A 24086-nucleotide genomic window follows, 5' to 3' on the forward strand; every position below is an offset into this window, starting at 1 on the left:
CTGCAAACTCTGTCTTGTGGGAAGTACCCAGCCAGGGCCACACAATCTGCCCTTTGTGCAAGGGCTCGACCACCATCAGGGGGCCTAATTTAGGTGATGATTCGATCAACAAAAACAATTATGATGAAAAGGATATGCAGAAGGAAGTAGACTAGGAGTCTTTTTCTCTCAGTGGTCTGTACACTCACACACAAGAGGCTGACCAGGCTGGTAGGGCAGTAAAAGAACCCTCAGCGGTTTGTTTTGTGTGAACATGATAGCATGTAGTGGTTTTGCAGCGACGGGTCCGGGGAGGAATGAGAGTGGTGTAATGTTGGGATATGAGGAATGTATCTCTGTCTTGTCTGTGTACACCATGTGCTCATCAGTGTTGGTCTTGCACAAATTTTGAAATGCACATAACGTATATCTGTTGTAATTCACCCTGGTCATCCACGTGCTTGTTGTTGTGGTAGTCTCGCACCCATCGCCCTGTCCAGAGATCTCAGGATTCCCTGTCTGGCCCTGCTTCCCTCTAAAGGTGTCTGCATGCTTCCCAAGCAAGAGTTTGTGCATATATTATGACATTTTGTGACGTTTCTGTTTGTTTTGCAAACACTACTATTGCCACTTTTTTCTTGTTTTCTAGAGTAGGTCTTTTAAGGGAGTATGCTAGCACACTCATTTGGTTCGCCCAGCCGACTTCGGCTAGTCGCCAGCCGAACTGAAGCATGCTGATGCCTTAACCCTGCAGAATGTGTCAGAACGTACCCAAACACTTTCTGCACTGCTAGGTTGTTGTCCTCCCCCAGAGGAAATATTGTTTGTCTTGTACATCTATCCTGAAAATAGCTATGCTTGTGGCCGGGGTAGAATAAAGACCAGCTATGCTGCTTCCCTTCAATCTGCGATGCCCACTAGGAACAGAGACCTGTTGATCATGCAACAAAACATTGCATGGTTATGTATATAGACTTTCTGTGTTGTTGGAGATTTGTATGTGGATAAATCAATCCAACTATGTCTTCAGCAATACTCCTATTATGGTATAGTATACACGTACCGTGTTTAATAGGGTCAAGTGGAAACCGTCTAACAGAGCTTAGATGAATCTGAGGTTGTGTAGGAGGAAGAATGATGTTCCAATGTCATGCACCTGGTTTCTGTTGGCTGTATGAGTCAGTAATTCTTCTCCCAGCATGCCATTTTCTCCTCGCCACCAGGACCTCTGCAGTTAATGACTTCCTGTGGGTGACTGTCAGGGCTCTACAGTGCGACAATTTTACTCGTATATGCGCCTAAATATGAAGGATTCTAGCTTTATTATCTCAAATATTTGTTATTGTGCTCCTAAATTTCTTTGTGTGTGCCTACATTTTTCAATTTAGGCGCCATGTCCTTGTAAAGAAAGGTCAGCGAATAGCCCTGGCTGTGTTCCTGAAGTCGGACATGCAGCCAATTGTCATCGCTCTCTCTTTGTCATACACATACACACTTTTGTTTTACTATCCTTGTGGGGACCAAACAATTGATTCTCATTCACTGTCCTATTTGCCCTAATTCTAACCCGTAACCTAACCCATCAGCCTAAAATAGCCTTTTTCCTTGTGGGGACCAGCAAAATATGAGTAATTGTCAGAATTTACCTAGTTTTACTATCCTTGTGAGGACTTCTGGTCCCCACAAGGATAGTAAAAACACACACACACTCAAATGCACTCAAGCTTGCCCACAGGATAATTGCTTGTGTGCACACAGTCATATCAACCACTTTAATTAAGGACACAATTAGTGTTTGTTGATGTGTTTGGCTCTTGTTGAGTGTTATGGGTTTGGGGGGTGTTGATTCACTGTCAGTCATTACAATACTAATCTCTTTATTATTATTCCATTGGCACAAACCCTTTAGTTCTGCGACATTGGGGGGAACATTGAATACTCTGCTCAGAATGTCATGGGTCCCACAGAAGCGACAGAGTGCAGGGTAGCCCAGTCTATTTCAGAACACTGTGCGACAATAAGGCAGCCAATAGTATTATTCAGAACTCACAGAAAAAAGAAGAGACCACAGTGTTGCTGTCAAGCTCCCTGAGCTGGTACGAACAGGAAGCTGCAGGAATTACAGTTATGTGGTGGTGATGTCTATGAAGTATGACAGCTGTATAAAAGCCTGTGCAGCTAACCTGCACTCAGATACCCTAATTACTGTTCTGTGTGTAGTTGTTTACAGTGTTTCTCTTACTGGGCTTAATTGTTTAGATAATGCAGTATGTTATATGAGCAATATCTAATTGTGGGGAGTAAAGAAATTAATGATAAATAATGAATTTACATGATCTATGCTGTGAGTGTAGTTCAAAATACTGTCTTCATTCCGGTAGTAAAACACAGTAAATAGGAGACGGAGATCAACAATGTAATCCAAATATTATTTTGAGAAGTTTGAACTGTATGATAATGACATGATCGTCATGTATAGAAGTACAGGCCATGTCATATGGCTTAACTATAAGGTATCTACTGGATGAGTACCATTAGGTGTGTAGAGATGTTTTCTGTTTCTCTGCAGTGTATATTTTCTGTGTGATTCAGCAGTCTCTGTTTCATCTGTGTATTTCTCCAGTGTATCATTACTCTGTGTGGCAAGAGCATGCTATTATAGAGCAGCTGCACTAGGTGACTCACTCTGACCGGGCACAGTTATGATGCAGGCACAAACCACAAGCAAATATACACTGAACAAAAATATAAACGCAACATGTAAAGTGCTGGTCCCATGTTTAATGAGCTGAAATAAAAGATCACAGAAATGTCCCATATGCACAAAATGCTTATTTCTCAAATTCTGTGCACAAATTTGTTTACATCCTTGTTAGTGAGCATTATATCCTTTGCCAAGATAATACTTCCACCTGACATATCAAGAAGCTCATTAAACAGTATGATCATTACATAGGTGCACCTTGTGCTGAGGACAATTAAAGGCTACTCTAAAATGTGCAGTGGTCTCAAGTTTTGAGGGAGTGTGAGGAATGTCCACCAGAGCTGTTGCCAGAGAATTTATGTGTAATAAAGCCCTTAAAGCTCATTCTGATTGGCTGGGTCTGGCTACCAAGTGGGTAGGCCTATGCCCACCCACGACTGCGCCCCTGCCCAGTCATGTGAAATTCATTAGATTAGGGCCTAATTTATTTATTTCAATTGACTGATTTCCTAACATGAACTGTAACTCAGCAAAATCTTTTAAATTGTTGCATTTTTATTTCTGTTCTGTATATATATATATATGATATATATATATATATATATATATATATATATATATTCAATGCTTTGTACACCCATGGTTATGCTGCACATACAAAGGCTAGATGTGTTCATGTATCGAAGTACAACAGAACAAGTGTAAGCTTAAACACAGATTAACTAGGTATTGACATCCAGAGTCCAGACAGCTTTAAGTGTGCTATGTTCTCTGATGCCAATGGGCAATTCCACAGTAACAGAATGATGCTGAGACTGATTTTTCACTTTAAAATGTATGTGAAACAATTGCAAAGTTAAACAAACCATACAACTCTATGCACAATGACTACTTTTATCAATTTCCCAATATTTTTTGTTACAAAAACACATTTGCTTGAAGAACAGTGCAGATGCAAAGTTTGGTAACAAAATTATGGTTTTCAGTGGAAATTGTTAAAAGTAGGGAGTTGTATAGTTTCTTTAACTTGCAAACATTGTTTTTTTTGTTTGGCATACATTTTAATGTGAAAAATCTGCGTCTCAGCATCATTCTGTTACCTTAAAATTGCCACTATGTAGGGCGGCAGGAAGCCTAGTGGTTAGACCGTTAGGTCGCTAGTTCAAATCCCCAAGCCGACAAGGTGAAAAGTCTGATGTGCCCTTAAGCAAGGCACTTAACACTAATTGCTCCAGGGTTGATAATGGCTGACACTGGGTCACGGCCAGTGTCAGCCATTATCAACCCTGGAGCAATTAGTGTTAAGTGCCTCAGGGGGAGTTGGGATATGCTAAGAACACATTTCCAATTCACACGTGTAAAATAAACACATCTTGACATCATGGGAAAATCAAAAGAAATCAGCCAAGACCTCAGAAAAAAATGTGTAGACCTCCACAAGTATGGTTCATCCTTGGGAGCAATTTCCAAACGCCAAAAAGGTACCACGTTCATCTGTACAAACAATAGTATGCAATAGTAAACACCATGGGACCACGCAGCCGTCATAACGCTCAGGAAGGAGACGCTTTGTCTCCTTGCGATGAACGTACTTTGATGCGAAAAGTGCAAATCAATCCCAGAACAACAGCAAAGGACCTTGTGAAGATGCTGGAGGAAACGGGTACAAAAGTATCTATATCCACAGTAAAACGAGTCCTATATCGACATAACCTGAAAGGCTGCTCAGCAAGGAAGAAGCCACTGCTCCAAAACCGCCATATAAAAGCCAGACTACGGTTTTTCCAAAAAACGTACTTTTTGGATAAATGTCCTCTGGTCTGATAAAACAAAAAAATAACTTTTCCATAATGACCATAGTTATGTTTGGAGGAAAAGGGGGGAGGCTTGCAAGCCGAAGAACACCATCCCAACAGTGAAGCACGGGGGTGGCAGCATCATGTTGTGTGGGTGCTTTGCTACAGGAAGGACTGGTGCACTTCACAAAATAGATGGCATCATGAGGGAGGGAAATTATGTGGAATATTGAAGCAACATCTCAAGACATCAGTCAGGAAGTTAAAGCTTGGTCGCAAATGGGTCTTCCAAATGGACAATGACCCCAAGCATACTTCCAAAGTTGTGGCAAAATGGCTTAAGGACAACAAAGTCAAGGTATTGGAGTGGCCATCACAAAGCCCTGACCTCAATCCTATAGAAAATTTGTGGGCAGAACTGAAAAAGCGTGTGCGAGCAAGGAGGCTTACAACCCTGACTCAGTTACACCAGCTCTGTCAGGAGGAATGGGCCAAAAATCACCCAACTTATTGTGGGAAGCTTGTGCAAGGCTACCTGAAACGTTTGACCCAAGTTAAACAATTTAAAGGCAATGCTACCAAATACTAATTGAGTGTATGTCAACTTCTGACCCACTGGGAATGTGATGAAAGAAATAAAAGCTGAAATAAATCATTCTCTCTACTATTATTCTGACATTTCACATTCTTAAAATACAGTGGTGATCCTAACTGACCTAAGACAGGGAATTGTTACTCTGATTAAATGTCAGGAATTGTGAAAAACTGAGTTTAAATGTATCTGGCTAAGGTGTATGTTAACTTCTGACTTTAACTGTAGATACAAATCGGCCACCGTACTGCATCGCCATGCACCTCCCTTATTTTGTAACAATGCGGAGGGCTGCGTGGGGGTGTTACATCCTGTAGAAAACACAATCTCAATTCCTTGACTACCACTCTGCACTGCTCCGTGCAGCGCAAGAAGTATGAATGCCCTGACTTCTGTTGAGTCCATATCACCATAAATGCTGTATGGTCAATAAATTTACTGTTAATTAATATAATTTCTAATCTACAGTGTTTGTTACTTTGGTTATGGTAATTTCTGCTTTTGCATTCAGTATTATTATTCCAGTTATTGTCGGAGTGGACACAGGTTGTGCACTTTGCAAACAATGTTATACTTGTGAGAATCAAGTTTTGTTTTTTTTCATTACATGCGTTATGTTAATTTAGTCATTGCCTTTTGTTTGGAGCGCTCCTGCCAATGTTGAGTAAGGATGTGCATGCATAGAAGTAGGCCTATACCAGGCCTGCGTGGAAATGTGCCCATTTGGGGACCTGATAGTATTTCTGATTGGCTTAACGCACCACCGCTAATGACCTGTAGAGTTTTCTTCACCTCAAACAGCAAGCAAACAGTCAGTTTTTACATCCATTGAGAATGACAATAGTTCCTCAATGTATTTGAGAAATGTTTCCAGCCCTCTCCCTTTCGATAACTACTCAGTGTGAAAGGGAAAAATGTCATGCTCTGATCCAGTGGAAATGTCATAAAATAGTTCTACCTGATTACTCATGAGTGCTTGACTTGGACTGAAATAGGTTCCGGTACTCATTTTGGGTGCTGGTACTGTTTTATATTTAGGTGCAGGATCTCCACAATACTTTTGAGCTAATATTCTATAAGAGGAACAGGAGCTCAAACAGTAGAACATTTTGAGGTGCTGGTTCTCCGCTCCGGTGAGCTCCTGCCAAAGTCAAGCACTGCTTCTAAATCCTTGAGCCAAAAACATACAGCAGTGTCTGTCCCGAGCTCACTTGCGCAGGTACTCTGAGGGCCCAGAATATTTTATACAATGTTGCAAGTTCGCTAGCTCAATCAAGCTTTGGGCCAGACCCAAGTTAATGGTTTATACAATGTTTAAAGTTCGTTGCAGACAGGCCATGTGTAGCCAATGTGATTTATCGGGTATTTGTTTTTAATCATGATATTTTCTACCTGCAGGCTGCAATGTTTTTATTTTCTGGCTTTATGTAGGCTATTTTTACATTGTTGGCAATGGCAATAGAAGTTACTTTTTATGTTTGTATCGTTTTCATTTAGATTTGGATAGAATTTGGATTAACCACATGACAGTGACTTTGAGATATGAAAATGTGTATATAAAAACCATAACTGGCACACAGATCGGTAGAAATGGTAAGATAAATTGGCATTCCACATGAGGAAGGTTGCCGACTCCTCGTGTAGCCTATTACCGGCAACTTCAGGAGAGTAATGGCAGAATATGCGAAAGCCAGCAGGAGCGAGATGAGAATAGTTGGGTTAGGTTAAGATTTAATTATTCTGGTTATCTATATCTCTGGTGCCCTCTTGAGGCATTTTTCTTATTTCATCAAACCATAAGCTTAAAGCATCAGACAAGCTCAATGCATATATTTGATTTTATTTAAACACATAGGGTGTGTTTATACATGGAAAAATACACATTTAAAAATTCCGACCGGCCTCCTGAGTGGCACAGCAGTCTAAGGCACTGCATCGCAGTGCTTGAGGTGTCACGAAAGACCCTGGTTTGATCCCAGGCTGTTTCACAGCTGGCAGTGACCGGGAGACCCATGAGACGCCGCACAATTTGCCCAGCGTCGTCCGGGTTAGGGGAGGGTTGTCCCATTGCGCTCTAGCAACTCCTTTTGGCGGGCCGGGCGACTGCAAGCAGACTTCGATCACCAGCTGGACGTTGTTTCCTCCGACACATTGGTGCGGCTGGCTTTGGTTAAGTGAGCAATGTGTCAAGAAGCAGTGTGGCTTGGCAGGTTCGTGTTTAGGAGGACGCATGGCTCTCGATTGTCGACTCTTCTCGAGACGGGGATGGGGGCTATGGGAGAAGACTGTAACTACAAATTGGATATCACGAAATTGGAGGGAGAGAGTGGTAAAAAAAAGTAATTTTTTTTATTTTAAAAATCCACCAATCAATGACAACTTTGCACACTCTTGGCATTCTCTCAACCAGCCTTAGACCGGTGGAAATCTGTCCTTTGGTCTGATGAGTCCAAATTTGAGATTTTTGGGTCATTTAACCAGCGTGGCTACCACAGCATTCTGCAGCGATACACCATCCCATCTGGTTTGCGCCTAGTGGGACAATCATTTGTTTTTCAACAGGACAATGACCCAACACACCTCCAGGCTGTGTAAGGGCTATTTGACCAAAAGAGCGATGGAGTGCTGCATCAGATGACCTGGCCTCCACAATCACCTGACCTCAACCCAATTGATATGGTTCAGGATGAGTTGGACTGCAGAGTGAAGGAAAATACTGTTGAACTCCTTCAAGACTGTTGGAAAAGCATTCCAGGTGAAGCTGGTTGAGAGAATGCCAAGAGTGTGCAAAGCTGTCATCAAGGCAAAGGGTGGCTCCTTTGAAGAATCAAAAAATATATATTTTGTTTTGTTTTAGCTTTTTTGGTTACTACATGATTCCATATGTTTTATTTCATACTTTTGATGTCTTCACCATTATTCCACAATGTAGAAAACAGTAAAATAAAGAAAAACCCTTGAACGAGTAAATGTATCCAAACGTTCGACTGGTACTGTACATAAAGTACCGTTCAAAAGTTTGAGATCACTTAGAAATCTCCTTGTTTTTGAAAGAAAAGCGGGTTTTTTGTCCATTAAAATAACATCAAATTTGTCAGAAATACAGTGTAGACATTGGTAATATTGTAGCTGGAATCGGCTTATTTTTAATGTACGCCGATGTAGATATTTCAGAGGCCCATTATCAGCAACCATCACTCCCGTGTTCCAATGGCACATTGTTAGCTAATCCAAGTTTATCATTTAAAAGGCTAATTGATCATTAGAAAACCCTTTTGCAATTATGTTAGCACAGCTGAAAACTTTTGTGATTTAAAAAAGCAATAAAACTGGCCTTTAGAATAGTTGAGAATCTGGAGCATCAGCATTTGTGGGTTCGATTACAGGCTCAAAATGGCCAGAAACAAAGAACGTTCTTCTGAGACTCATCAGTCTATTCTTGTTCTGAGAAATGAAGGCTATTCCATGTGAGAAATTGCCAAGAAACTGAAGATCTGGTACAACGCTGTGTACTACTCCCTTCACAGGACAGAGCAAACTGGCTCTAACCCGAATAGGAAGAGTTGGAGGCCTCGGTGCACAACTGAGCCTGAGGACAAGTACATTAGAGTGTCTAGTTTGAGAAACAGACGCCTCACAAGTCCTCAACTGGCAGCTTCATTAAATAGTACCCGCAAAACACCAGTCTCAACGTCAACAGTGAAGAGTCGACTCCGGGATGCTGGCCTTCTAGGCAGAGTTCCTCTGTCCAGTGTCTGTGTTCTTTTGCCCATCTTAATCTTTTCTTTTTATTGGCCAGGATGAGATATGGCTTTTTCTTTGCGTTTCTGCCTAGAAGGCCAGCATCCCGGAGTCGCCTCTTCACTTTTGACGTTGAGACTGGTGTTTTGCAGGTACTATTTAATGAAGCTGCCTGCGTTCCACAGGGATGCTGGCCCATGTTGACTCCAATGCTTCCCAAAGTTGTCCTTTGTGGTGGCCCATTCTTTATGCACACGGGAACCCAGTAGCTTTGCAGTTCTTAACACAAACCGGTGCGCCTGGCACCTACTACCATACCCCATTTAATGGCACTTAAATATTTTGTCTTGCCCATTCACCTTCTGAATGGCACAAATACACAATCCATGTCTCAATTGTCTCAAGGCTTAAAAATCATTCTTTAACCTGTCTACTCCCCTTCATCTACACCGTTTGAAGTGGATTTAAAAGGTGACATCATAGCATTCACCTGGTTTCACATGGTCAGTGTCTCATGGAAAGAGCAGGTGTTCATAATGTTTTGTACACTCAGTGTATATTTTATTATTCTATAAAACAGAAACCTGCCAGCATGTCTGGGCAGGTTCTCTCTGTCGCAGGTAGCATCAGGCAAGGTTGGGTAATCAGCTTACAGTCTCTGTGTAGCGAATAGTTTCACTGTTGAGTGAAGAGGAAGGTGTCCAAGTCACCCTCATTCTCACTGACTGAAGTCACATTTTATTGGTCACATGCAGATGTTATTGCGGGTGTAGTAAAATGCTTGTGTTCCTAGCTCCAACAGTGCAGTAGTATCTAATAATACACACACATCTAAAAGTAAAAGAATGGAATTACAAATACAAATATTAGGATGAGCAATGTCGGAGTGGCATGGACTAAGATACATTCGATTAGAATACAGTATATACATATGAAATGAGTAAAGCAGTATGTAAACATAGTGACTACTGTTCCATTATTAAAGTGATCAGTCAATGTAGCGTGTAATGTTTACATACTGCTTTACTCGTAGCTCAGTTGGTAGAGCATGGTGTTTGCAACACCAGGCTTGTGGGTTCGATTCCCACGGGGGGCCAGCACAGGAAAAAAAAAAAATGTATGAAATTGTATGAAATGTATGCATTCACTACTGTAAGTCGCTCTGGATAAGAGCGTCTGCTAAATGACTGAAATGTAAATTGTTTACCTTCTGTAAGTTTAAGAAGCATTGCCGACAGGACTGTAGTGCTACAGCATCGAGTGACACATAAGCCTCTTAGTGGCCAGCTCGGGATTAAACAAGTCTGTGGTTCAGGGAGGTCCCTCACTGTGCAACGATCAGCTGCGCTGCTCTACCACAGTCACTGGACGATGGAAATTGTCACAGGGTTAAACTTGACATTCTACAGTCCCACTGGTCCCATACAGTCCCATCCCCCTTTCATGAGCATGTCTATAGCTCTGTTAAGGCGTCCTCATGCATCCAAGCCTAAAACAGTTCGGAAGATGACGTTTTGGACATTGGTAAGGATTTTTTTCAGCTGTTCGGGCACATTTTTTCTGGAGGCAAGCCGGAATTCAGAGCCGAAGTCTACGCCCCTTCGTTGGTGATTGGTCAACAGTAGGGATTCTTCAATAAAGTCTTTAACGAGAGACGACTCGTTATCGTGCAAAAACAATTAATTGAGAAATACTACACCAAACATCTTAGTTAGATGTAAAATTGTGTGACTAAGATCTCATCTGCAAAATGAATGACAAATTTCTAAATTATCTTACATTAATTATGACTATTTTGAGGAAGTGTATACTGGCTACCGCGTCGCAAAATGGACAAACAGTACTATTGCCTCTTTTCTCGTTTTTCAAGCTAATGTCTTTTAAGGGAGTTTGGCTAGCCGAGTTCGGCTAGACACCAGCCGAACGGAAGCATACTGACGCCTTAAGGCCAGCCATTTCCGGTATCAGCCCAATTATCACATTTTTATTTGTCACGTGTTGATTACAGCAGGTGTAGACCTTACCGTGAAATGCTTACTTACGAGCCCTTAACCAACAATGCAGAGTTTTTTTTTTGTTTTTTTTTAAGTAAGATAAATTTGCTAAATAAACTAAAGGAAAAATAGTAACACAGTTAAAAAAAAAACTATAACGAGGATATATACAAAAGGTATTGGTACCGAGTCAATTAGGTGGCTAGTTCTGTCAGTTGGTCTGCGGCAGATTTTATTTTGCTAAAGTAACTAACAGTACCTGGAGGTGAGTGAGTTAATACGAATAAGACACTGTTATGTCATTGGATTTGAGTGGATTTTGTTGTCAACTATGAAATGCTTTTGAAGTAGTTGATCCCAACTTAGCTCAGCAGTAACAAGGGGGAAAAGACCTTAGCACATGAAATTAATACAGTTGCAAAGCACGGTAAGCTTTTGCCACTCAACACATTTTTAAAGGGTCAGTAAATTAGAGCAGTATTGATGTGTTGGCCCCACTTTCCTGCTCCCTCTCTCCCTTATCAGTCTGGGAGCAGGCATGGGGTAAAGTATGTTCTGTTGGCAGATCGTTTATTCAGGGACTTTAATGGCCTCGTTAAGAGGGATCAGTCGAATGGCTGGATCCTAAATCTCAAAGTGAGAGACCATATTGTGTCTTCAACATAATAGTAAATATATTTGTATTTAGATACATACCATAAATGCATTGGATGATACTTTTCAAGCCAAGGTTGGAGAAATGGAATTTACAACTCTTCGGCTAGCAGCCCTACCAACCTGCATCCTGCTAGTTTATTGCTGAAGATAAGCTGGGTTGGGCTTGGTCAGGGTGCTAGACCTTGGATGACCAAGGTCCTAACGCTGTAGCCATTGCACTTTTTGTCAGGAGTTGACCTCAGTGTCCTGACTAAATTCTAATCCTGGCCCTTCACACTATAATGGCTAGTGAATCATCCCCCAAGGTAAATTTAGCCCAGTCATTCCCAACCTCTCCACCGTGATAGCTGTGTGACGATGAGCTCTCAGTGCCAAAATGGCTGCTATTCCTCAATGCCGGCTACACACATTTCTGCTGGATAGGGAGAGTAACATATACTATATTAATTATACATTGTCCATTCACATCATATCAGCATAATGTCTGGGCAAAACAAATCAACTGAAACAGCGTTCTCTAGCCTCGTTCACCAGACAATTCCTGCTGAAATAGCCTGGAGACAAGGTTAGCCACACTCTCTAGGTGTGTGTGCAGGTTCAGGCCTACTACACACATGAAGTGTTACTGCCCAGCTACACCACGCATGTGGAATCCATGTCCGTGAGACTTGCGTGAAATGGAGTTGATAGAGTCCTACTGTAGGAAATGTTACCTGCTACATCGGCGCATGTGTAGATGTTGCGCGGCTGCTGTAGCAGCAACGTAAAACTAGGTTTGGAATCTATTTGTCTCAGATCCACTCGCCATTCAAAATGCCTGAAATAATTGGTATAAATCCTTTTTTGACACTTAATCAATACAATAGCAGTAGGCCTACCTGTATGAAACAAATATATAAACGGAACTGTAGTCTTCCTAGTTCATAATTCAAGGTAGGTTCTTATATCTATAGTATCAATGCTTGTTAGAAACTTTTAGCTGATGAACGGACAGGAAGTTGATAGTTTAGCTTGTATTAATGTTTTTGAGGATTCTATAGAGTAGACCCCTCCCCCCTACCCTCCTTGGAAGATATTCCAATTTACATTTAAGTCATTTAGCAGACGCTCTTATCCAGAGCGACTTACAAATTGGTGCATTCACCTTATGATATCCAGTGGAACAACCACTTTACAATAGTGCATCTAAAATTTGACAGGACAAAGTTGGCAAAATGGATGACACCCGTTTGATCGTTGAACTAAAAAGCTCACTATGTTGTATGACCCTAGCAACCTTCAATACAAGTACATTTTGACCAGAGAAAAAGCATGGAATGCTGAAGCATCTGTCCTCAGAGATGGCTCTGTGAATGTCGGCGGTGGAGATGGCTGCGGTTTTACAGTCTCCTAACCGATTGTGCTATTGTGTGTGTTTTTTCGTGTTGTTTAACTTTTTTGTAAATAATGTTTCTGCCATGGGCACAACTTTGGTTTTAGAAATGGGGGGGTTACTTATATATATTTTCCTTTATTTCCCCCCTAACCCTACCATCCCTCTAATTGGAGTAAACTAATGGACAACAACACTTGGCTTTTACTTCCAGCTTATACATACTATATACATTTTACGGACACAGTATATTTGCCATATATTTTTCAACTCTGCTGAGATGTTTCAGAAAAGTTCTGAACCTTTCTATTTTCATAGATTCTACATATTATAAATAAAAAATGTTGCTAAGAGTATTATTATAATATTGATCCATCGACTGGGACTTTTTTTTTAAATCACCCAGCAGTGCTATTTGTAGAGGGGGATAGAACTTGGCAGGGGGTCTGGGGGTCCTCCCATTTTTGGGGGCATCTAAAGCAAATTTCCTGCATTTCTATACAATCGTATTTGACCCATGGCCCTTCTACCCGTCTCTATTTAGAACAACAAAAATGAAGCAAAATGCCTACAGTCATCAAGCTAGGTAAGAGAGTATTGAATTTGTTTAAGTGATTGATAAGACTGAACTAGATCATGATAATGCAATCAATATTGTGTTGCACCGTTAACCAATAGCCTAACAAATGAACAACTCTTAGAGAAAAAGTACAGACATAACCTTTGTCTTTAAGACATTCTCTATATCAAATTTCAGCCAGATTGCCCAGCTAACCCGAGCCACCTACACGCCCGACCCCGTCCAGACTAGTCAATAACTTAACTTTATCCCCAACACAATCTTCTCCCCAACACAATCTTTTTTTTTTGTCTCAAAGGAAAGGTTTGGAACACAAGTTGAATGAAAACAAAAGTTGAATGTACACCCTCCACATAATTCATATCATAGGCCTAATAGTACTGTATAGCTCTTTTTACTTAGACACTTTTTACTTGCACACATGGCCCTAGGGGTCCACGGCTCTGTGGCGCCCCAACCCAACACACCCCACTCTGTTTCACTAAGATCCTAAATCTTTCATTATTGGTTTCAGGTGTGTTAGGCTAAGGCCAGAGTGACAACAGTACAGCAGACCCCCAGAGCCAGGACTGAGCTGTCCAGCAACTAGGGATTGCCTAAATAGTTATCTCCCCTGACGTGGGCATGTTTTCAATACAGACTCCTTTTGTCATGCAGTATTCCATATAAGGTATTCAGACCTTATGAAAGTTGCACTGTATACCCTTAATCTTAAAACAAATCTAGTGGTACTGTACATAACTTGACATTTCTTCCATACATTATTGGAGGATAATCATCCTTCCAATTAATGGCAATGCATTTATTAGCCACTATAAATGCTAGGTTACACAGTTTCTTCTGATAACAGTCTCCAGTATCAACATTTCCAAGCAAACAAAAACACGGAGAAGGAAGAATCTGTAGACATGCTGAGATAAAATAACATACTCTTTGCCAGAATTCAGACATCCTTCACAAGACCATAACATATGCAAATATGCCCCCTTTTGTGCTTTACACCTCCAGCAGAATAATACCATTTCTGAGTGCATGATATTCAGTTTCACTGGCATATATATTACGTTCTATGGGTGGTCTTAAACTGCAGTCATTTATGTCTGAGATTATATGAACATGACTGGGCATTCTAACATATCTTTATCCATTCATCATCAATAGTGTCTCGCAGGTCTTCCTCATATGTTTGTTATACATGTTTCTGGAAAAGCCTCTATCAACCCTTGATACAGTTTGGAAATCAACTTTGGAGGTTTGTTAGACTGCCTTAAAATGGCATCTGGCTTGTCCAGTGTTTGCTGGACAGAGAGAATAAAATGTTGTATCTGAAAAGATTCACCTCACCTCTGTCAGACTGGTCTTCCCTGGACTGCCGGACCCTGCTGAGACCCTTGTCACCATCTGATCCTCCTAAAATGAGGCATGACAAAGAATTACTTTGGTGAACATTTATACATTCTATTATCCAAGAATAGATGGTTCAATAATTGAAATGACCATTATTCCCAGATCTTAGTCTGTAGCTTTAAGCTTAGGCTGCTGTCATGTAGCTACTGTAGGTCTACCCATCAATTCAAGATGGAATTTTGTATCATTCACTGAATATACTGCAGAATTCACCTGAGAGCCCGAGACTGGTCTTCCCTGGCTCTCTGACCCTGGAGGGAATCTTCCCACTCCTAAAAGGTAGGCTAAACTTAAAAAAATAGCTCAAGAGAAAGTGCAGGTCTCTCCAACTATGCTCTCTCTAGCATATTGGCTGATATAGCCCAGTAATACAATGTAAGGGCCATGTGAGAATCTCTGGTAATTTAACCTATTTAAGAGTGTTTTTGCGCATTTTATATTGCCTATAGGGTGCAAAATTGCTGGGACCATGGCTGGCAAGTGAGCTGCGTCACTTACGCCTAAAATAACATTGGGGGACCGCGGTTGGGTTTGGGACCAGTTCTTGTGGTAGCGGGTGGGAGTAGGACAAAAAAGCCAGCTGGCGGGAGCGCAGACCTCTACTGTGCACCATGACAGTGAAGCCTTTAACGTTAGAGCTGTTTATTACTGACTGTGTCACTGTGAAAATGAGGGAATTAGCTAGGGAAACTGACAGGTCAATACAGTTACGTTGCCAGACTGACTAATACAACTCACATTGCACTGAAAAAACGTCAGAATATCAATCTTCAATCGTTTGGCCGATCGTTTGATTCAGGTCTAGTTTGATTGAGGAAAAATAATAGCTAATATAAGCCAATTTTGGCTGTCTCTCTCTCTCTAATGGTATATTAACCAGCGAAAGCTTGCCAAGTTCATTTACTTCTGAAACGGGACAAAACAAAGGCCACAAAACATTTCCATACAAAAAACTGCTGTCAGTTGAGGTGGCTATTATTACTATGTGCCAGATAACTAGAGGCTAGAGCTGACCTGGCTATGGTAGCTACTCACTAGCGTAGCTTATTCATTCACCTCAGTTGAGAGGGGATGAAACATTAGCTGATGTTACATGTCAGTAACAATACTAGTTCAGCCCTGCGAATAAACACTTGTTTATTTTTCTGTTAAGTTAAACAGCAGTTACCTTGTCAGCCACAACAGTCAACTAAAGAGGAGCCAGTTTCTGTTCTGCTACCTTTACAACTCGGTGAAAGAGCCCAACACGTACACACTGTACCATGCTCAACTCTCCCGTGCTGGTTCAGCCAGCCTTCCAGAAGCTTTGCTTTCGCACAGCCTGTCAGCCCGCTCTGTGGTATCCACGTGGTCCTAAATCCAGTCAAATAAACACTCCAAACAGCCTACCCGACCACTCGGAGGCGTCCGCATGGTCCTAAAGCACACCGTTGCTAAAACGGGGGTGGGGACAAAAAATGCAATTTCAGAATGTGGGGGAACATGACCCAGTGAAAGTTGCACCCCTGGTTTCTGCCACCAACTCTTATGACCGAAAATAGCCCCTGGACATCAGAACGACTCCTCCCGGACCTGGCCAAAATCCCCATCATTCGCATGAAGAGGAGCTGCATATACAAGGGCCGCAGATCCGGGTGCTTCTCTCAGAATTCGTCGGCGAATAGATAATCCGCCTTTACCATCTGTCCTGGCGAACATGCATGGATAATATACAGTTGGCTGGGTTTTACGTGCATCGGCAAGACAGAACAGCAACCTCCGGTAAGTCACGGGGTGGTGGTCTGTGTCTATTTGTCAACAACAGCTGGTGCGCAATCTCTAATATGAAGGACGTTTGAAGGTTTTGCTCGCTTGATGTAGAGTACCTCATGATAAGCTGTAGACCACTATTTACCAAGAGTTTCATCTTTTTCGAGGCTACAAACCGATGCAGGCACTAACACCGCACTCAACGAGCTGTATAAGGCCATGAACAAACAAGCGAATGCTCACCCAGAAGCAGCGCTTCTCGTAGCCTGGGACTTTAATGCAGGAAAACTTAAATCTGTTTTACCTAATTTCCTCCAGCATGTCACTTGCAACCAAAGGAAGGAAAAAAAACTCTAGACCACCTTTTACTCCACATACAGAGACGCTCTCCCTCACCGTCCATTTGGCAACTCTGACCACAATTCTATCCTCCTGATTCCTGTTTACAAGCAAAAACTCAAGCAGGGAGACTCGCTCAATACGGAGGTGGTCAGATGACGCGGATGCTAATCTTCAGGACTGTTTTGCTAGCACAGACTGGAATTTGTTCCGGGATTCATCCGATGGCATTGAGGAGTATACCACATCAGTCAATAAGTGCATTGACGATGTTGTCCCCAAAGTGAATGTACGTACATATCCCAATCAAAGCCATGGATTTCAGGCAACATCCGCACTGAGCTAAAGGCTACAGCTGCCACTTTCAAGGAGTGTCACACTAATCTGGACACAATAAAAAACCATGCAAAGCGTCAATACAGAACTACGGATTACAAAGGGAAACCCAGCCGCAAGCTGCCCAGTGACGCGAGCCTACCAGATGAGCTAAATGCCTTCAATGCTCAGGCGAGCAACACAGAACAATGCATGAGAGCACCAGCTGTTCCGGTGATCACTGTGATCACGCTCTCCGCAGCCTATGTGAGTAAAATTTTAAAAACAGGTCAACGTTCACTGATTACTAGGGCACGTACTCCGAGCATGCACTGACCAACTGGCAAGTGTCTTCACTGCCATTTTTAACTTTTCCCTGACCGAGTCTGTAATACCTACTCTACCATTCAAAAGTTTGGGGTCACTTAGAAATGTCCTTTAAAAAAAAGAAAAGAAAAGCATTTTTCCCCCCCATTTTTAAAATTACATCAAATCGATCAGAAACACAGTGTAGACATTTGTTAATGTTGTAAATGACTATTGTAGCTGGAAACTGGAATATCTACTTAGGCGTACAGAGGCCCATTTATCAGTAACCATCACTCCTGTGTTCCAATGGCAAGTTTTTAGCTAATCCAAGTTTTAATTTTAAAAGGCTAAATGATCATTAGAAAACCCTTTTGCAATTATGTTAGCACAGCTGAAAACTGTTGTTCTGATTTTAAAAAAGCAATACAATTCTTTTAGACTAGTTGAGTATCTGGAGCATCAGCATTTGTGGGTTCGATTACAGGCTCAAAATGGCCTGAAACAAAGACTTTCTTCTAAAACTCATCAGTCTATTCTTGTTCTGAGAAAGGAAGGCTATTCCATGTGAGAAATTGCCAAGAAACTGAAGATCTCGTACAACGCTGTGTACTATTCCCTTCACAGAACAGCGCAAACTGGCTCTAACCAGAATAGAAAGAGTGGGAGGCCCCAGTGCACAACTGAGCAAGAGGACAAGTACATTAGTGTCTAGTTTGAGAAACACATGCCTCACAAGTCCTCAACTGGCAGCTTCATTAAATAGTACTTGCAAAACACCAGTCTAAACATCAACAGTGACGAGGCGACTCTGGGATGCTAGCCTTGTATAAAAAATATTTTTTAATATTTTGGTTTCTTCAAAGTAGCCACCCTTTGCCTTGATAACAGCTTTGCACACTTGGCATTCTCTCAACCAGCTTCACCTGGAATGCTTTTCGAACAGTAAAGAAAAACCCTTGAATGGGTAGGTGTGTTCAATCTTTTGACTGGTACTGTACATATTACCTCAACTAACCTGTTCCCCCGCACATTGACTCGGTACCAGTACCCCCTGGTATATAGCCTCGTTATTGTTAGAGTATTTTATTGTTCCCTTTTTAAATTATTTTTGCTAATATTTTGTTACTTAAACTCTGCATTGTTGGTTAAGGGCTTGTAAGTAAGCATTTGATGGTAAGGTTGTATTCTGTGTTATTTGATTTTTAAACCAGATATTTTTTGTCAGAGATACTGTATATAATGACTGTCCGCTTGTCGCTGCATTCCACGTGGACAGATTTTGACGGGAGTGCAATCTCTCGCTTCGCTTCTTCCTCAATGGTCTTGTCAACAAAATCACTTGATGTGTATTTGTTCTGCAAAGTACAGCCAGCCAGCCAGCTGCTGGTCTATTGTTGATTAAAGGTTTTTATTTTTTATAAAAAAAATTATTGAACGTTTAAAACATACAATATACAGTCGGAAGTTTTCAGATGCACCTTAGCCAAGTACATTTAAACTCAGTTTTTCACAATTCCTGACATTTAATCCTAGTAAAAATGATAGTTTTAGGTCAGTTATGATCACCACTTTATTTTAAGAATATGAAATGTAAGAATAATAGTAGAGAGAATGATTTATTTTAGATTTTATTTCTTTCATCACATTCCCAGTGGGTCAGAAGTTTACATACACTCAATTAGTATTTGGTAGCATTGCCTTTAAATTGTTTAACTTGGGTCAAATGTTTTGGGTAGCCTTCCACAAGCTTCCCACAATAAGTTGGGTGAATTTTAGCCCATTCCTCCTGACTGTGCTGGTGTAACTTGCTTGCACCTGCTTTTTCAGTTCTGCCCACAAATTTTCTATAGGATTGAGTCGAGCACTTCACCACCATGTTCTATTTATTGCCTTACCTCTCTTATCCTACCTCATTTGCACATGCTGTATATAGATTTTTCTACTGTATTAGTGATTGTATATTTGTTTATTGCATGTGTAACTCTGTTGTTGTATGCGTCGAACTGCTTTGCTTTATCTTGGCCAGGTCGCAGTTGCAAATGAGAACTTGTTCTCAACTAGCCTACCTGGTTAAATAAAGGTGAAATAAAAAATACAAAAATACTGTAGAAAAAAAGAAAAGAAAAAGTCTATATACAGTGAGTGCAGATGAGGTCAGATAAGGGAGTTAAGGCAATAAATAGGCCATGGTGGCGAAGTAATTACAATATAGCAATTAAACACTGGAATGGTAGATGTGCAGAAGATGAATGTGCAAGTAGAGATACTGGGGTGCAAAGGAGCAAGATTAATAAATACAGTATGGTGATGAGGTAGTTGGATGGGCTGTTTACAGGTGCAGTGATCTGTGAGCTGCTCTGACAGCTGATGCTTAAAGCTAGTGAGGGAGATATGAGTCTCCAGCTGCAGTGATTTTTGCAGTTCGTTCCAGTCAGTGGCAGCAGAGAACTGGAAGGAAAGTCGGCCAAAGGGGGAATTTGCTTTGGGGGTGACCAGTGAGATATACCTGCTGGAGCGCGTGCTACGAGTGGGTGCTGCTATGGTGACCAGTGAGCTGAGATAAGGCGGGGCTTTACCAAGCAGACACTTGTAGATGACCTGGAGCCAGTGGGTTTGGCGACGAGTATGAAGCGAGGGCTAGCCAACGAGAGCTTACAGGTCGCAGTGGTGGGTAGTATATGGGGCTTTGGTGACAAAACTGATGGCACTGTGATAGACTGCATCCAATTTGTTGAGTAGAGTGTTGGAGGCTATTTTGTAAATGACATCGGTAGGATGGTCAGTTTTACGAGGGTATGTTTGGCAGCATGAGTGATGGATGCTTTGTTTTGCGAAATAGGAAGCACATTCTAGATTTAATTTTGGATTGGAGATGCTTAATGTGAGTCTGGAAGGAGAGTGTACAGTCTAACCAAACACCAAGGTATTTGTAGTTATCTACATATTCTAAGTCGGAGCCGTCCAGAGTAGTGATGCTGGACGGGCGGGCAGGTACGGGCAGTGATCAGTTGAAGAGCACGCATTCAGTTGTACTTGCATTTAATAGCAGTTGGAGGCCACGGAAGGAGAGTTGTCTAGCATTGAAGCTCGTCTGGAGGTTAGTTAACACAGTCTCCGAAGAAGGGCCAGAAGTATACAGAATGGTGTCGTCTGAGTAGAGGTGGATCAGAGAATCACCAGCAGCAAGAGCGACATCATTGATATATACAGAGAAGAGAGTCGGCCTGAGAATTGAACCCTGTGGCACCCCCATAGAGACTGCCAGAGGTCCGGACAACAGGCCCTCCGATTTGACACACTGCACTTTATCAGAGAAGTAGTTGGTGAACCAGGCGAGGCAATCATTTGAGAAACCAAGGCTGTTGAGTCTGCCAATGTGGTGATTGACAGAGTCGAACGCCTTGGCCAGGTCGATGAATACGGCTGCACAGTAATGTCTCTTATCGATGGCGGTTATGATATCATTTTGGACCTTGAGCGTGGCTGAGGTGCACCCATGACCAGCTCTGAAACCAGATTGCATAGCGGAGAAGGTACGGTGGGATTCAAAATGGTCGGTAATCTGTTTGTTGACTTGGCTTTCGAAGACCTTAGAAAGGCAGGGTAGGATAGATATAGGTCTGTAGCAGTATAGCAGCAGTATACAAGGGGTACAGAGTCAGTGTGTGGGGGCAACGGTTAGTCGAGGAAATTGAGGTAATATGTACATGTAGGTAGAGTTATCAAAGTGACTATGCATAGATAATACCAGAGAGTAGAAGTGGTGTAAAAGAGGGGGGCGGTGGCAATGCAAATAGTCTGGGTAGCCATTTGATTAGATGTTCAGGAGTCTTATGGCTTGGGGGTAGAAGCTGTTTTAGAAGCCTCTTAGACCTAGACTTGGCGCTCCGGTACCGCTTGTCGTGCGGTAGCAGAGAGACCAGTCTATGACTAGGGTGGCTGGAGTCTTTGACCATTTTTAGGGCCTTCTTCTGACACGGCCTGGTACAGAGGTCTTGGATGGCAGGAAGCTTGGCCCCAGTGATGTACTGGGCCGTACGCACTACCCTCTGTAGCGCCTTGTGGTCGGAGGCCGAGCAGTTGCCATACCAAGCAGTGATGCAACCGGTCAGGATGTTCCCGATGGTTCCCGCAGCTCTAGAACCTTTTGAGGATCTGAGGACCCATGCCAAATCTTTTCAGTCTCCTGAGGGGGAATAGGTTTTGTTGTGCCCTCTTCACGACTGTCTTTGTGTGCTTGGACCATGTTAGTTTGTTGGTGTTGTGGACACCACGGAACTTGACGCTCTCAACCTGCTCCACTACAGCCCCGTCAATGAGAATGGGGGTGTGCTCGGGCACTCCTTTTCCTGTAGTCCACAATCATCAATCATTTTTCTTGAGAGAGGTTGTTGTCCTGGCGCCACACCTCCCTATAAGCTGTCTTGTCGTTGTTGGTGATCAGACCTACAACTGTTGTGTCATCGGCAAACTTAATGATTGTTTTGTAGTGGATGCCTGTCCATGCAGTCATGAGTGAACAGGGAGTACAGGAGGGGACTGAGCACGCACGCCAGCCCCCCAAACGCCAGCCCTCCAAGATCCCCACCACAGTCCCCCCCCCCCCCCCCCCCCCCTCAGAATTTGTTTTAGAATAATAATAATAATCCATTCCTTACCCCCAATACCCCCCGATGCACCAACAACCGACAAAAGACAAACAGAAAACAAAGACATCAAGGACAACATAAATCATAACAGCAAGGCCAACTGAATATGCTTGACTGCATGTATGGCACTATTTACCTGTGTGTGTATGTGCACTGTGTGCATTTGGATGTGAGAGTGTATATTCATGTGTACAAACACCTGCACGGCATCTGCTGTAAAAACACTGCCCCTCAGTGTCATTCAAACATACTTTTTGTTATGTTTTGTTTTGAATTACATTCATATCCATACTTTTATCTTTGATGTTTTTCTATGCGTCGCCCAGACACTCCACTCCCACTTGTCTCCAATTCCACATCCCAACTCTCAGCTTCCCTCAGCTCCTCCCACCTATCTCTGCTGGCCACCCTCTTCGGATTTCTACGCACCATATATCTTTCAACTATGCTGTGATGTTTAACATAGATTGACATTGTATCTAATAGAATCCACAGATTGTGAGTTGAAGATAAATATTTTTACTAAGAGTATTAGTATATTATTAGTATATTATTTATTGACTGACCCGGTCTCTCCAGATCTCCCAACAGTACTATTTCTAGGGTCAATTTTAGATCAATGTTCTGCATTTTCAGCCATTCCTGAATCTGAGACCAGAAACAAGCTACCTGCGGGCAGTACCAAAATAAATGGTCTATTGATTCTGTATCCTCACAACCAAATCTGCGGACCTTCAATGGTTGAATGCCCCAAATATTCAACATTTTGTTGGTGGCAAGAATTCTGTATAATAATTTTAGCTGTAAAGCACAAAGTGTTGAATCTTGTCGTTTTATATATCAACTCATACACCCTGTACCATGGAATCGGTACATCAAAAATCTCTTCCCAACTATTTTGCTCAGCTGTCAACATCCTGGTCCTCAAATGAAACTGGTATATTTTCCTATTTATGCTATTTTTATTCCTTCGCCAGGTTTGATCCTTTATATTGGGCAGACAGACCAGTTCCCTACCTCCTCCCGCTGACACCTGCCTCCTCCATTTTTGGGGTAATGCTGTAATCAATTGGTTGTACTCTTGGATTGAGCAGACCTTCCCATACAATTCTGACAGCTCTACCATTCCAATTTACAATATCGTTTAAAAACAAAATACCCTTTTCAAACATCTTTCCCATAAATACAGATAATTTATCAACCAGCACATTTGAGTTTAGCCATAATATTTGTTCTATTTTTTCAGGGGGGTGAAATTGAAATTGTAGCCAGCTCTGCAATGCTTGTTTGAAAATGAGACTTTGAAAAAAGTATCATTTTCAATTAATCGAAAATGAGACATAGTAATCTGCACAAAGGCAAAAAGGCCATTTAAACAATGGATGAGCTTTTCTTAGTAATCTACTTGAGAACCATTTAGCGTTCAAGTAAAACTTTTGAATGACTGAAGCTTTTAGAGAGAGGTTTAGTGCTTTTATATTTAATAATCTCAACCCACCAGATTCATATTCATTATATAGATAGGCTCGTTTTATTTTTGTCTGGTTTAGCGTCCCATGAACAAGGTTAATTAATTGACGGCAGATGGTTGCAGAATTGTATTTTTGATGTAATGAGTAATATGGTTGTCATAGGCCATATTGGACCCAAACTCAATAGATTCCTTGCAGAAGAGACCGAGGGGTAATTCTTCTTCCACGCGTGCATCTGTTTACGTCTCTGGGGTAGCAGGTAATACTGCGCTGACATCCTGTTCACGGTTTGCGCACAGGTAATCCCAGTATAGCTCTTCTGTTATACCTGTAGTTTTCTCTGTGCATATGAAATTCCCTGGCACCTGCTCAAACAGCAGATTAAATAAGTAAAGCTCATTTTGATTTAAAAATCAGGGGAGGGGGTGAGG

At 41.9% G+C, this 24086-nt stretch overlaps 1 protein-coding gene across 3 annotated transcripts in view; it reads left to right on the forward strand.

Annotated features, from left to right (window-relative positions):
- ripor1 (RHO family interacting cell polarization regulator 1) overlaps positions 1 to 24086 on the forward strand; it is a 135275-nt gene that overhangs the window by 58722 nt on the left and 52467 nt on the right. Inside the window, exon 1 of one of the 3 annotated variants that reach the window (XM_082962676.1) lies at positions 13385 to 13421. The exons of the other annotated variants lie outside the window; for them this stretch is intronic. Within the exon in view, the coding sequence (XP_082818802.1) occupies positions 13400 to 13421 (22 nt within the window). The 5' untranslated portion in view covers positions 13385 to 13399. Of the gene's footprint in view, positions 1 to 13384; positions 13422 to 24086 lie in introns of those variants that run through there. 3 annotated transcript variants of the gene reach the window in all.

The sequence above is a fragment of the Salmo salar genome, chromosome 16, assembly GCF_965601325.2.
Source record: "Salmo salar chromosome 16, fSalSal1, whole genome shotgun sequence".
NCBI classification, from domain to species: domain Eukaryota; kingdom Metazoa; phylum Chordata; class Actinopteri; order Salmoniformes; family Salmonidae; genus Salmo; species Salmo salar.